Consider the following 15,645-nt stretch of genomic DNA (forward strand, 5'->3'; position numbering starts at 1 on the left):
ATACTGGGTTTAACCACTTTCTGTTTTTACTCACAATGGTATAATGGTATAATGTATAAGCACACAAATAAGCGCATGAATAAATGTATGAGCTTCTTTAAATATGATAATGTGGTTAAAAAATTATAATTTTGCAGATACAAAACTAAAGATTACTGGAGGTTCAAAAGGAAGTAGGCTTATTTTACTAGACAAGTGGTTCCCAAACTGGGGGTCAGGACCCCCATAAGGTATCGCTGGATTAACCAAAGGGGTTGTGAGATGATAAAACAGAATAGGACAGAAAAAAACCCAACATATTTTGGACTTCAAATTTTTGCTTTATTTCTTGTGGATTGATGTGTTTTATCTCCTCAGGCCTCTAAAAGTTATTCAAATAAAACAAAATAAGTCCTGTTTCTAGAGCTACAAGGTTAGTCGATTAGTTGATTAGTCGATTGACAGAAGATTAATTAGCAACTAATTTGATAACTGAGCAATTGTTTTAGCCTTTTTTTAAGCAAAAATGAAAAAAATAAGCCAATTTCAGCTTCTCAAATGTGATTTATTACTTTTCTTTGTCGAACACTTAATCTTTGGGCTTTGGACTGTTAGACAGACAAAACTTTGGACTGTGGAGAACTTTAAGGGATATTATTTTCTGACATTTTGTTGTCAAAACAATTAACTGATGACTTAAGACAATAATCGGTAACTTAACTAGTAGACACTGCAATGTGTGACAAGGGTTCCCAAGTAGACTTCGCCTTATTTTAAGGGGTCACAGGCCAAAAAGGTTGGGAACCACTGCTCTACACCAATAAAACTACAATTGGTACTATTATTGCTAAATTCTACTTTATTCATTAGTGGCTAAGTTGTAGAAAACATTTTAACGCTCTTAAACCTGTAAATGTAATTATTTTGATCAAGAGGATGGGATGACTGACTGGTGATCCCTTTCCAAGTCTGCTAAAACTCCAACTCCCATAATTCCGTGCGAAAGAAGTAACCGCTATGACGTTCAAGGTAGGTGACCACGATACTGTACCGGGGAACCAAGAAGAAACAGCTGAACAACTTAACCAAGTAGCTTTGTAGTTGTTGAAATACTTCAGTGAGTATCTAAATATTATTATCCTCTGTAAATAGTAAATTAAACTATTAATAAGCGAACTGCTGTCATAGAGTTGGATACGTGCCATTAGCAGCATTAGCAGTTAGGTTGTAATATACTGTAAGTAACGATAGCATGTGAGTTAGCCACGTTTGTGTTTATGTTTTGACTTGGTGATAAACCGGTTAGCTGTAACAATTTACTCAACAGTTGGTATAACAGCAAAAATCAATGTAAGTTGTATATTACTGTGCTTTTTGGGTTTACTCTGTGCTCACTTTCCAAATATTTCTGGTTTGTAGAGGTAGAGGTCTGTGTGTTTAGGGCTTAATATAACTGACAACAGCACATATTAACATTTTAACTAATCAATTGAGTATGAATAATAAAACAATATATTGTAGTATAATGTTTATACATGAGAACATTTAGAGAAACTATTTTTTCTGATATGAATACACTGGCTGTGCAGATAGAGGCCTATATATTGTTAATTTTTCTCAATTTAATCTGACTGTATCATTTAACTGTAAGCATTCAGACCAAGAAGCAGCATAGATATTATATCACCTGTCATTCTGCTCTACCTGTGTCTGTCCCTGTTTACCAACTGTTTTTCATCCCTTGTGTCTAGAAATTGAGCTTACCTACCTGTAGTATAAGTGTATTTTCTGTAGCACAATTAGAAAATTGTCTGCAGTTTGTAACATACAATCACCACTTCCCTCTGCAGAGCTCATAGAACAACACCTTACTGTTTAAAAGAAGAGAGGATGTTTGGGGTGTAGATCTTGCTTCAGACTCGGTGGCACTCTGTGGAAGACAGGATGCCGTACCACTGTGTGGCCTATGGATGTGGCAAAACTGCTGAAGATGGTGTGACGTTGTTTAGATTCCCCAAAGACCCTGAGGAGTTTCACAAATGGGAGAAGCAGGTCCAGCGCACCCGCAGCCAGTGGCTCGCCACACCCAACTCCCACCTCTGCAGCGAGCACTTTGGCAAGGAGTACTTTGAGCCCAAACCACCCACAGGGACTCTGAAGCTGAGGCCGGGAGCCGCTCCCACAGTGTTTGTCCGTCCTCACTGCTCCTCCTGCAATGGGGATGGTTGTACTAACTGCCTGCCTGCTATACAACGCCGGGGTATTGCAGCTGAGCCAAGAGAGCGTAACATTTCTGTGAGTAGTTATTGTTGTAGATCAGGAACAGTCTCTATAGAGAGAAAGAGAGGCCTTTAAAAAATCAAAATCGAGTCTGTCTGAGAGTTTAACTCTTTGATTTTTACCCTTCACAGGCAGAATACAATGAAATGGCGCCCTTACAGTTTGATGATATGGATGCAGGAGGTGACGAAGAACATCTACCGGGAGAAGGGGTGAAGCTGTCGGGAAACCCCAAAGAAGAACGAGGTGCAAATCAGCAGATGAGAGAACATGTTTTGAGAGCAAAAAATGGATTCTTTGAAAAAAAAATTCTAATTTCTTTTTTTTTTTTTTTTTTTTTTACAGTGGTGTGTGAGATGTGTGGCACCACCGGCAGTAGTAGCAGCTTCTTTTCGAAGACCAAGCGTTTCTGCAGTACATCCTGCTCACGCTCCTATTCATCCAATTCCAAGAAGTCCTCCATACTGGCACGTCTGCAGGTGAGAAAGAGTGTTGCTGCTCGCATGGGTATTTTTCTAAAGTAGAAAATATTTTTCTCTCAAAAAGCTTTTATCATTTTATATATTACACTTCACAATGTTAAACTGTATTTTCATATCAGGAAAATGTGCCTGTTTTTACAACAACATACTGCTTCATTTATTTGTTCAGTTACACACAGAGAGCTGGCCAGTACAATCACAGTCTTGTACTGCTGACCACTGGGTAGCACTAATGCGGCAGTTGTTCATTGAATCACTTAATTAAGAAATTAGACTAACTTATTGGGAGTTTGATGCACTGGTAACCTTACTCAGTATGTGACAAGAGGTTTTCTGACAAAAATGTCTGTAGGGTGTCTTTTTGTCAGCTCTGCCTGCCAATCATGTTACTGTTGTATCAGACAGTAAGTTAATTATAAGTGTTAGTAATGCAGAGGTAGTATTGTTTTCTAGTTCTATAACTTGTGAAAATCTCATATAACAACATATATAACACAACTTTTACTTCCTGTTGTACCTCCACTATTGCTTGTAGACCAACAATGATGTCATCAGTTGGGGATCACTGAAGCCTTGTCGCTTGTCCATTTACGCGTGCCTTATGGTGCAGATATGCCTCTCTTAATCAACACAACTGTCTACAGTCAATGTAGTAGCTCACATTTCAGTCATGCTATACACACATGAAACTGCGACCCGAAGTGTACGCTTCAAGTCTATTTTGTACACATGTAACCACAGTGGTAGCGTATTGGGTGCTGCTGCTCAGCTAAAATGCTGCTTTCGCTATGCAGCCTGTGTAGACATTATGTTAGTGATGGGAAGTGGCAGGTTTTTGTTCCTGCTACCTCTCATTGCTGGTCTTCATCCAGCTGTTCTTTAGTTCTTAGATAACTTCTGTTGTGATTAGGCGCTATACAAATAAAATTGACTTGACTAGTCTCCATCTCCTGCTCATCCTCCTGAGCCACAGACTCTTTACTACTAGCACCACTGCCACTTCTGTTCATGTTTCTCTCATAGGGTAGATTGTCGAGTCTGCCACAAAGCCTCTGCATCCCTCTTATATCAGGCAGAACTTCTATGCAGCCAGCTTGGAGTGCTTGAGACCTTTGCTTTTGTAAGCGGCCTTAACCCACTCTTCCTTTCACAGACTCCATCAGCAAATCTATAATATGTATCTGATGAAATGACAGTGTATTTTGGACCTATATCAGTACAACAAAAGCTTTTCCACCTGCTTCATATTGATGTTTTAGCTGCACGCCGAGGCTTGAGTTTTTAAAGCAATCTAAGTCAGCACAGCATTTTCTTGCTACACAGGTGAGAGCACATACAGTAGACAAAAAGGAGAAATGTGAAACAGTGTGAAAGGATTATTATTAAGGCTTTAAGGGGATGTGGCTTTAACTTCTTGTTTCAGTGCTAAAAAGAATCAGTATTAAAATATTCTTGCGGTTTCGTTTTTTTGGGATTGTTGCTTAATCAATTGTTTTAAAAAAAAGAGGGATTATCAGACGCCATTAATCTATCCACATTGTTTCAGTGTGATAGGTTTTAAGATTTTTACAGGTCTGTGTGTAGTGATGAATTCTTCACCCTTAAATGTGGCACTCCAGCGATTTTTACACATCAAGTTCAGTTTGCTCATCATGAAGAGTAGTATGCAGCCTGTGAAAACTCGTATAATGTCTTCAGTGGGTCTGGAGGGAGGTTTCCAAAGTTGTGATGTCATCAGAGTTATCTAAATTTTATCTTAAATTTTAAATTAACAAGACAAAGCCTGAGTTACCAAGTGAGGGATGTTGAGATTGAAATGAGGATGACCAGATGGGGAGGGTCTAATGAAAAACACTGATGAGCTGCATTATGGGAATTGTAGGATCTTGTGTTTTTGGACTCATACTAGGGACTCATAAAGTCTTAGGCCTGCACCTAACAATTATTTTCATAATTGATTAATCTGTCTATTATTTTTGCAATTAATGAATTAATAGTTAGGTCTATAAAATGTCAGAAAATAGTGAAAATACCATCACAATCAACTAAAGCCCAAGGTCAATCACATTGTTTCTTTTGTCCTAATCACATGACATGAAGAAAGGCAGCAAATCCTCACAATCTTTTTACTTGAAAAATGATTTAAACTATTGATTATCGAAGTAGTTGCTGATTGGTTTTCTGTCTATCTGCAGCTCAAGTTTTAGCAAGATGATATTTACCACCAAGTGATTTTCAAACCCAAGATTCCTAATATTTTATAGCTGCACTGTTCCATCAAATGGACAATCCTTAGATGTCTTGTACATCATTATATAGACTTTTACACACACTACACTTTAGATACACACATGCACTCATGTTTTATACTTGTCTTGTTGCTTATACTCTTATCTATTACCATAGGTCTTACTATTTTAAATATTTCTTTTTTTTTTTCCTTACTGCATTGTCGAGGAGCAAGTGTTTTTACTCACTTATACTTGTGTAATGAGATTTAACAAGAAAGAAACTTGAAACTTAAATTTACAGATTTACCCAAAACACAACCTTACATGAAATGTATCTTGGGGAATTTTTTTTCCGGTGTTACACCATATTTGGTGACCCGTCAGATTTTATGACCTGCAGTGTTGGAAGAAGTAGTCAGATGCTTTATTAAGGTAAAAGTATCTATACTACTATGTAAAAATACCTCATTATAAGTAAAAATCCTGCATTAAGATCATACTTAAGTAAAAGTATGAACGTATTACCAGCTAAATTTACTTAAAGTACTAAAGTAAAAGTACTAATTTTGCAGAAAATCGGGCTGTGACCGATATATTAGCATGCTACTTGTGCACATCAGTATTAATTATGTACTTTGTAAATGTATTTAATATATCAGATACTTTTACCTAAGTGAGGGATCTGAGCACGGGTCTCATCTCCTGCACTGCAGGGCACTGATGGGTCACCAAATACGGTTGATCACCGGAATTTCTTTCTACTAAGTACACAAAAGGACGTTGCTGCTGAGTGTCTTAAATGTATTTTATACTTTGGGCGTTTAATTGTGTTTAAATAATGTATAATTATGCCCATATATTGGCAGTGTCTGACAAAAAGCTGCCACCATTGCAGAAAGAGAAGAAGAGGCTGACCGCGCCGTGCTTGAAATCTTCGGTCCGACCGCCTTACTTTTTTTCCCCACCCGCAATCCACGAAGACCCGCCCTCCTCTGCATCTGATTGGCTAGTACTCGCTGCTTTCGTTGATTGGATTGGTTAGGTTTACGTACGAGGAGTGAGATTGGCTGGGTTAGGGTAAGAATATAAGGATCAGAGCCAATCAGAGGCAGAGTAGGGGCGGGTCTTCGTGGAATGCGGGTAGAAAAGATATAAGGCGCTCCGACCTAAGAGGCTCCTCTCACGCTTTAATTTGAGGGACATTTCCACTGGTTTTGCATTAAAACAGCTGAAATGGTTCACAAGTGCTGCGTTGAAACATGCTGCAACTTAAAACGTCCGAACCTCGTCTTTCACCGGCTCCCACTCGGGGACCCGGAGAGACTGAGGCAGTGGCTGTTTGCACTGAACATGGATGTAAACACGCCGCTCCACACCCTCAACAAGCTGTTCGTCTGCCAGAAGCATTTTCAGCCCGACGACTACTACAGCAGCCCGGACCAGCCGACCCGACAGGCCCGGCATCTTAAGACCACCGCCGTCCCCACCCTGTTCAGACACACAGGTGACCCCACATCGTCGGTCATTTACCTGGATCCACTGGTAAGTCAGGGTGGTAAAGACAGCACTTCGATACCTGAAGACGTGACCTACATGGCAACTCAAAAAAAATACCCCGAATTAGGCAGAAATGTGTTGATCCTCTTGTTCCCTCAATTGGATGTTTGAGCTTCACTGTGCAGGATGATGTATGTACAGAGTGTGACATTAGATGGACGTTTTCACATTAATCTGATGAAAGTGGAAAGTTAATCTGTGTTCACTGAAAAATGTATTTTAAGGGGTGGGCCTACGAGCAGGATTTGTGACATCACAACTAGTTTGGAGCCAGTTATGGTCCAATATTCAATTTACACAAGTGTGATGTGGAAACTTGAAGCCTCCAGTGCACAAACACTGAGAACAGACAGTGAAGCAGGAGACATGCTGTGTCCAGCAGGAAAGCTGCTGTGATTAATATATTTGCATATTTATAAAGTCTGGAATTTTTAATGGATAAAAAGTAAATGTCATTTGATCTAAAGTGGTAATTATACTTTTTTTGTGGAAAAACCACCAGACACATATTACTGTTCCAAGAAGAGTATGTATATATGTCTTAATACATGTATGGAGGGAGTCTTTAACTGAACCTGCTGAAACAAGATCAATATGTGATCAGATCAGGGCAGCATATTAAGATTATGGTTCCCTCCTTTTTTTCCTTAATATTTATTTGAACTTTTATGAACTTTGTAAGTTAAGTAGATCATTTGTAGCCTAAATAGTGCAAAAACTAAGGAGTGTTCAAACTTGAGCTGAAATGATTAATCACTTTAATTGGTAGACGGAAAATTAATTGTTTTTTTTTTTAGGATTAATTAATTGTTTATCATCATCCTTGGTTCCGACTTCTGAAATATGACTATTTGCTGGTTTTTGGCTTTTGGCTTTTATGATCCTAAACTGGATGCCTTTGAGTTTTGGACTGTTGGACGTATAAAACAAGCAATTTGAAAACATAAACTTTGACTCTGAGAAGATTTGATGGGCAATTTTTGCCATATTTGGACATTTTACAGACCAATATGATATTAAAGGATAGGTTCACAAGTCTGACCTTAAACAACAATCAGATGGCCAAATAAACATTGACACATGTTTTTCTTGGCGTAATCATTCCATCTGTTTATATTGACCATTAGGAGATCCCTTCATAATGCACTCTCAATGTAAGGGATGGGGGACAAAATCCACAGTCCTCCTTCTGTGCAAAATGTACTTGGAAGTTTATTTGAAATGTATATGATGCTTCAGTCATCCAAATTAGTCAAATCAAGTCGATATCTTTCACAGTTATGTTCTTTTTAGTGCCAAATTCCCTCTTTTTATTACTATACTTCCTCTGCAGCTGAACAGGAAATCACTGACCATAGAGATACAAAGAGGGAATTTTGTACTAAAAAGACTGAAGACTAACTCAGACAAGTGAAGCCTCATATTATCTTCAGATAGTTCAAAACAAGGACAGTGGATTTTGTTGCCCATCACTTACATCGTAAGCATGTTTGAAAGAGATCTTCTAATGGTCAGTATGAACAGGAGGAATGATTACACCAAGTCAGTGTTCATATGGGCACCTGACTGTTGTTTTGAGACAGACTTGAAAAATTGTGAACACGTCCTTTTAATTGATACAATCAGCGATAAGCAGATTAATCAATAATGAAAACAATTATTAGTTGCAGCCAACGTTGTAACTGTAGCTGTAATTCCTGTGTGTATGTGTTTTGTATATTATATATATATTAAGACTGGAAGTCTTACTGGAAAAACTGAAAACTGCCATATATTCAATAAAGGAAAAAAAAACTGTATTTGTCAGATGTTTCTTTCTATAGTTTTGTATGAAGAGATGTTTCCTGGTGATGACATTAGTCCAAGAGTTTGATTTTTGTCAAATGTTCAATCTGTTTTACCAGTTTTATTGCTGCCACTGGTACTCATTTTCACTTTAACAACAATGCTGTGACCTACCTGTGACTACTGCATCAACTTTATATCAAAGCATTTGCATGTAGAGAGCTATCTACTGCAGACAGGTGATTTGGGTGCCACGTCTCTCATTACATTTCAATTTTGTCAAACTCCCAAAATGTTTTCACCTTTGACAGCACTTAATGTTATAATGACTCATTCCTGTTGCCAACATTTATGAGCAAAATAGATGTCTAGTTGTGCTTCAACTTGCTTGTTGTATTAAGTCTTTTCTTTGTGCTCCTCTCTCTTCAGGGAAGACCCTCAAAAAAAGGCACAGTAGCGAACAAGGTGCACAAAGCCCCTCCAGCTCCAGTAGGACTAGATGGTGAGGCCACTGACCACACACACACAGACACAGACACACACACACACAGACACACACACACACACACACACACACACACACACACACACACACACACATACACACACGATCAAAATCACTTTATTTCATTACAAAAGTTGATGTCATATTAAATTTGTCTCAACATTTATCACCATCAAAACTCAAAGTTACAAAGTGCTTCTCACACACATTTTTAAGATATTGCTTCCTCTCTGGTAACTATAGAAACTGTGTACAGTGTTCATACACAGACTTTAACTGTAGCTGTGTGACTCCTCTCTTCTGTAGCATCTGCTGTGGGTTTTGAGTGGGGCGAATACTTGGATAAGGAAACATCTCTGGCTGCATCTGTCTCCTGCTTCAGACATGTGAGTCCTCTCTGCGATGTGTGATAAGAAACAGTTTTTCACTCACAGATGACAAACGTTGGTAAACTAATGTTTGTGGAAGGATCATTATGTGGGCTTATGTAAACGTTCATGCTTGCACACATCACAGGCGCAACATGCTCAGTGTGATGACATTAAATAGAGTAGTGGCTCATATTGTTTCACACACAGTGTCACATGTCCAACCATACCAACCAGAATAGCAGAGTATCTTTAACTGTAAAAAGTTGTTAGTTATTTTCCCCACAGTGTTATTTCTGGCTGGATAGTGGCTTCAGCTCATGAATGTGTGGTGACCCAAGTTTGTCAGTAGTTAAAGAAAACAGTTTGATTGTCATGTTAATTAAGAAGCAAACTGAACACTTAGATGTGACAATGAAAATTAAGATTTATATGCTGTTATGTAGCTGTAGTTTGAAGAACATCCATCATACTGAAGGTGGAAATGGCAACACCTGATATTTACGCAAAGGAACATTATGTGCAAACGAAACAGTTTAACACTAGAAATCAGCTATGAGTGTTGCTGGCAATAACTTTTAGAAAATATCCGAATGTGGAGCACATGAAAGCACCTCACACTAATGATCTGTAAGAAAACATCTGACCTCCTCACTCTATAGGCTCCCCTGTGTGCCCAGTGGGATGACATCGCAGTAGGAATGAAGGTGGAGGTCCTGAATACTAACGCTGTCCTACCCAGTAAAGTTTACTGGATCGCTACTGTCATCCAGGTCGCAGGTGTGTACATCTGGTCTGTCAGTGTTTGTTTTAGCAGGCTGTTACTCCATTGAACCGTCTGCATCATGATCATGGAAGTTTTCTAGTTGTCACATTTATTTTCTTATTCTTAATACATGTTAAGACTAAAGGGCTAAAGCACTGCTAGCATCTCCTAGACGCTCAAATAATCATAACATGATATAAAAATGTTAGTTGGGTAAAACCAATACTGGATACAAGGAGTACCTGCACACTAATCTTTTTCAGATCACATTTGAATAAGCTGTGGTAAAGGCTTTCAATAGATAACCAATGTTATGTTAATTAAAAGTGCAGGTAACTCTTCATCAGACGAAACTGCTTCATAATCCAGTTCTGTAACCCAATATCTGATCTTAAACAAAAAGCACATTTTGGCAAAACAGTAGCATCAACAGTAACTTAAGTCTTTCCCTCCTCCTCTTCCTCGTCTCCAGGATACAAAGCCCTGTTGAGGTATGAAGGCTTCGAGCATGACAGCAGCCGTGATTTCTGGTGTAGCCTCGTTTCAGGAGAGCTGAACCCGATTGGATGGTGCGCCATGACGAGCAAGCTGCTGGTGCCTCCACAAGGTGAGGATTCACACACACACACCTGACCCGCACTGCCACGCAAATGCAGAACCGCATGACCACGATCGCATTCAGATAAAGGGGTAAAAAAGTTATTAAAATCAATTCAGGGTTAAACGATAATGGTTTCTCAAAGGGGTCAGCAGAATATGGCAATAAGAAAGTAAATATGATCAATTGAAATATGTTGTGATCAGATATATTAGCAAAAGGATATTTTTTAATTTGACAAATTGTGTGTTTGTAGATGTGAATCAGAACATCCCAGACTGGAAGGAGTATCTGATGAAAAAGTTGGTGGGCGCCCACACGCTACCTGTTGACTTCTACCTGAAGGTAAACCTGCTGATGAAGTTTAATAAAGATGACAGTCTCATTCTCTCCTCTTCTACATTTCTGAGCTCTTCTTTGAATCTCTTTATATCAGGTTCAAAGCTGGTTCAAAACAGAAGAAAACTATTTCTATCAGTTTCTCATTGCTATGTAATGTCAATTTTTTAAAAAAGATTTTTAGAAGTTAGAAGTTTTGGCTATCTGAGCTTCTGAAGTAGAAAAATATACAGTATAAGTTTTTGGTGAGTGTTTGTTTTTTAGAATATACTTAAGAACAGCTGATAAATGCTAAGCAGAGCTGTACATGTGAAGCATTCAATATGATGAATGGCTTAATTTTACTGACTTAATTCATCACAAATTCAACATCTGTGTCCTGGTGCCGCCCCCCTTCTGTCCTCTTCGTAGTTGGCAGAGAACATGAAGCACTCTTTCAGAATAGGCATGCGTGTGGAGGTGGTGGACCCCAAATATGTGAGCCGGACCCGCGTGGCCATCATAGACTCCATTATTGGTGGCCGTCTGCGGCTGGTGTATCTAGACCAAAGTGACTCCCCTGAGAATGTCATCTCTGATTTCTGGTGCCACATGGCGAGTCCCCTCCTGCACCCAATTGGCTGGTCCAGCAAAGTGGGTCATGACATTAAAGCACCTGGTAAGTATAGGATTTAGTTTTTTGTTTTTAGTTTTATTGAAGACCTTTTTGGAGCATTTTTGTCTTTATTTGGTAGTGGAAAGTAGAGATGACAGGAAATTAGGTAGAAAGAGATGCAACAAAGGTCCCTTGTTGAACCAGGGATGTTGCAGTTCATGTTCAGTGTCTTAGAAACTAACTGAATATTGTATAACAATTAAAATACATAAAGGGAATTCACGCTGATGTGGGGAAGAGTACAAACCAGCTGATCAGTCAGTGTTAAACACTGGGGGAGGGCGGTGACTAGACCTCTACTGGTTACAATTTAGGACCCAAAGCTGTAGTGAAGAAGAAAAGAATAGTGTCAGACCTACAGAACATTTAGTAGAAAAAAATATTGATGTGGAAATCTGTGAACGGATTGATTAAATGGGAACAACCACTCATAGTTGTGTATAAATTAGACACTGCAGGTCCTATTTGATTGTTAATGCATAATTTCTATGTGATAAAGTACAAGCCAGTGGATGTGTTTTGACGTATTAAATAAAGGAATTGTACAATGGCTAACATGCTGAAACTCGCTTGTTTTCAGTCTCTTGAGTACAGCATATGGGATATTACCATTTTTTCATTATTTTTAACACCAGTTGTAAATAATAATTCCTTGTCTTTATTTATACTGAATGGCAGATGCCTTTCCCAGAAGCCGGAGTTTCATCTGTTCGCTTGGTTTAGCAAACACGATCACACAGATTCCCATGCCAGACATCAAATGACCCCCAGGGGCCTCTGTACAGTCCAGACCAGCTGGTTGGGTTAAAGGTTTTGTTTTAAAGAAGAAATAGAAGGAGGACAAAAAAAATCACCAAACACGCTGGTTTATTTAGGTCAATTGTGTTCACGCTGTCCAATCTCCCTCCTACCTTGACAGGTATTATATGTGGTTAAAGTATTCTAAAAATCACAAGCAGTGATTAAAATAGTTGAAACTAGATCTGTGCTATTTGTTATCTGCCATTTGCTTTGGCTTGTGGATGAAAAAGTTAGTTTCTTCCCTCAGGTACAGGAATACTTGGAATTGACTGGATTCATTTTGCACATGTCTGAACTAAAGCTTTTAACTTTTAAGTATTTTTTATATGCCAATAAAAATGAAGGTTTTGCCTTTTTGTTATAGTAAGCAGTGCGGAATCTGCTGCCGGTGGTTTTAAGGGTAACTCTGACAGTCCGTTCCAGCTCTTTAAAAAGGTAAGGAAATGTTAATGCCTAAGAGACAAGTTATCAAATGAATTCAATTCACAAAAGTAGACAGCTGCTTTATATTGTAACTTTTATTTTTACTAAAGTAATAAAAGACATTGGTTGAGCTACTAGCATTTATCCACACTTGATAGCACTGCAGTTTGTCTTTTAACACACTTGTATTGAGATTCCTTAGCAGTGATGATATTAAGTTTATATGTGCTTCAATCTAAACACCAAAAGCCAATGGTTTGGTAAGTTTAAAACGATTGTGATGTGGTTAAATGAGTAACCAGTAAACATTATATTAGCATGTAACTCTTGTTAGTTTAGCCAAGAACTAAATGTGTATGTTAAAAGAAATAGAAACAACAGATAGAGAAACAATAGAAACATTCTCAACGCTATACTTTGGCTCTGTTTCAAAATCACAAATACTAGTCTCTGTGATTTTATTTAGTTTTTTATTGTCTCTTCACTATGTTATATGATCATAGCCAGTATTCTGCAAAAATAAAACCACTACACTGCTTTAGCATGACTCTTGACCACCACTGTGTGATCTACAGCCCAGGATCGTCTACATGGAGGGGGGGTTCTTTGAGGAAGGAATGAAGCTGGAGGCCATCGACCCACTAAATATGGGGACCATCTGTGTGGCCACTGTGCACAAGGTAAAGAGGACATGGCAGGTCATGTAAAAATCCCCTAGTTGGATCCAGTCTTAACACACTACTTCTTACATTGTTTTTTTTTTCTCTCTCTCTGTTTCTTCTATGTCTCTCACTCTGTCACCTTTCACACCTCACAGGTGCTGTTAGATGGCTATTTAATGGTTGGTATCGATGGCACCATATCCAACAACGGCTCTGACTGGTTTTGTTACCATGCCTCCTCTCATGCCATCCTACCCATAAACTTCTGTAAAAAGAGCAAGATCCCTCTCACGGTACCTCAAGGTAAATATAAACATGCCTGTGTGATGTATTTGTCACACACTCTGCTTTATTCAGTCTCTAATTCAGCTCACACTCACAGTATACTGTCAATGAAAATACTTACTGATGTTTACCTGGCAGGTTATGACGCCAAGACCTTCTCCTGGGACAAATACCTGAAGGAGACCAAAGCTAAACCTGCACCAGTACACCTGTTCAACACTGTAAGACAGAAACCTAAAAGGAACCAAATATAGTGCAGCATTTGAAATCAACTTGAACATATGAGTAAATGTTTATGTCCAGATATTAGGGGTGTAAATTCTTAACTTAAATTTTGTACAAACTTTATCAAACAGCACATGAACATGCAGTGTGTGATTTTCTTCAGGACTACCCAGGTCATAACTTCTCCCCCAATTTGAAGCTGGAGGCAGTGGACCTCATGGAGCCGCGCCTGGTGTGTGTGGCCACAGTGAAACGCTGCGTGGGTCGACTGCTGCTTATCCACTTTGACGGCTGGGAGGATGAGTTTGACCAGTGGGTCGACTACCAGTCCCCAGACATCTACCCTGTTGGCTGGTGCGAGCTTGCAGGCTACCAGCTCCAGTCGCCCCCTGGACTCGGTAAGCAGCTAATTTAATAGAAATACCGCCTACTGCTATGAAAAGTGAGTGTCAATGTTTTTGACTGTGTATCAAACTGATGGGTATTTTGCTGTGTTCAAGTTGATGCAACCGAAAACCAGACAGCACGGAACAAGACATGCAAGCCACATATGTACGGGAAAAAGAGTAAGTTTTGACTAGAAATCTACATGGAGTTTGTGTTTTGCCACATCAAATTTAGTGTTTTCTGATTGTTAAAAATATTCCTTCACTTGTTTTGCTTCATTAAGAGAAGAAGAATGCAAAGAAGAGACTTCTCTCTCATGACCAAAACAAAGATGATGGTCAGCACCCTAAGGTCATTGGTAGTAACAGTCCTCCAGGGCTGGTAGGCCTCAGGCCTCAACCAGAGGTGCCCCTCATCCAGCTCAAAAATGAGCCAGAGGAACAGGAGAGTAAGTGGACAAAACTTGTACAACATGCTGTTCACTTGTATGTTGACATGTTCATTTGCTGACTGAATTCTGTCTCTTCAGTCTTTGCAGTGCAGGTGAAAGTGGAGGAGGTAGAGATGGAGATGGAGATCCCGAATGGTCCTCCAGATAACCCTCGACAAGTCTCTCTGGCTAAGATCAAGCAAGAGAAGGTAGGGAAGGAGGGAAGCCGAGGAGATGACAGTGCCATGGATGAAATGTTGGATAGCAATACCGAGCAGGACACGACAGGAGAGGCTGAAGGATTGGAGACATGACACAAGTATGTCTGTTCAAAGAATGAAGAGGAGAAGTAAAGAAACTGGGATGACTCCATGATGGAGTAATGTGAAGTCTATGTGGCAATGAAGGGACCGAAAGGAAACACTGAAAAAGACCAAAATAAGACAATCAAAAGCAGGCTGGAACATATTAAGCAACATCAAGAGAGAGCCAGTGCACCTTTTAAAGTCTGGTGGTTTAATTACTTTATATACCCTAAAATCATGAACGCATATGGTTCACAAGATACACTATAGCCAGTTTTGAAGCTACCTCCTTTTCTAATTAAGTTCCTCAACAGACTAATGTCATTTGTGCAGATGTGATTGCTTTTGACTTGTTTAGTTGAGTTGAACTGTGTATAATTAAGTCGAACAAATCTGTTAAATGTGGCTTAAAATGTCTTGAGTGTTTCTTCATCGAGATTTAATGACATGGCAGACAAATGTTTGTTGTAAAGATTTATTTTTCCTGTTTTATATCCAGATGTGTCTTTTGTAAATATGCACTCATAAAAAATACTGTGACTGATTTAATGCTGTTGGGACTTGAAATTCAGTGATTTCAGT

The 15,645-nt window shown here is 39.0% G+C and overlaps 1 protein-coding gene across 2 annotated transcripts; it reads left to right on the forward strand.

The window, feature by feature from the left end:
• Positions 1-990: 990 nt before the first annotated feature.
• l3mbtl2 (L3MBTL histone methyl-lysine binding protein 2) lies at positions 991-15,612 on the forward strand. 2 transcript variants are annotated; one of them, XM_044338261.1, is made up of 18 exons: positions 991-1,096; positions 1,830-2,274; positions 2,391-2,505; positions 2,605-2,738; positions 8,744-8,816; positions 9,126-9,205; positions 9,850-9,967; positions 10,426-10,560; positions 10,808-10,896; positions 11,302-11,548; positions 12,711-12,781; positions 13,345-13,449; positions 13,587-13,734; positions 13,855-13,937; positions 14,105-14,339; positions 14,442-14,507; positions 14,612-14,776; positions 14,858-15,612. In XM_044338261.1, exons 2-18 carry the CDS (start codon positions 1,924-1,926, stop codon positions 15,070-15,072), a joined length of 2,430 nt encoding a protein of 809 aa, XP_044194196.1. In that variant the 5' UTR covers positions 991-1,096; positions 1,830-1,923; the 3' UTR covers positions 15,073-15,612. The 2 variants fall into 2 exon arrangements, with proteins under 2 accessions (XP_044194196.1, XP_044194197.1); XM_044338262.1 differs by lacking the exons at positions 991-1,096; positions 1,830-2,274; positions 2,391-2,505; positions 2,605-2,738 and adding an exon at positions 6,097-6,514.
• Positions 15,613-15,645: the final 33 nt, after the last annotated feature.

The sequence above is a fragment of the Thunnus albacares genome, chromosome 20, assembly GCF_914725855.1.
Source record: "Thunnus albacares chromosome 20, fThuAlb1.1, whole genome shotgun sequence".
NCBI lineage: Eukaryota > Metazoa > Chordata > Actinopteri > Scombriformes > Scombridae > Thunnus > Thunnus albacares.

What these genes read in the sequence shown, in the direction of transcription:
- l3mbtl2 (XM_044338261.1), top strand. Translation starts at nt 1,924, where the DNA reads ATGCCGTACCACTGTGTGGCCTATGGATGTGGCAAAACTGCTGAAGAT. An exon ending in CCATACTGGCACGTCTGCAG is followed by an intron (nt 2,739 to 8,743) that starts GTGAGAAAGAGT and finishes CTCTCTCTTCAG; the next exon opens with GGAAGACCCTCAAAAAAAGG. An exon ending in TACTGTCATCCAGGTCGCAG is followed by an intron (nt 9,968 to 10,425) that starts GTGTGTACATCT and finishes CCTCGTCTCCAG; the next exon opens with GATACAAAGCCCTGTTGAGG.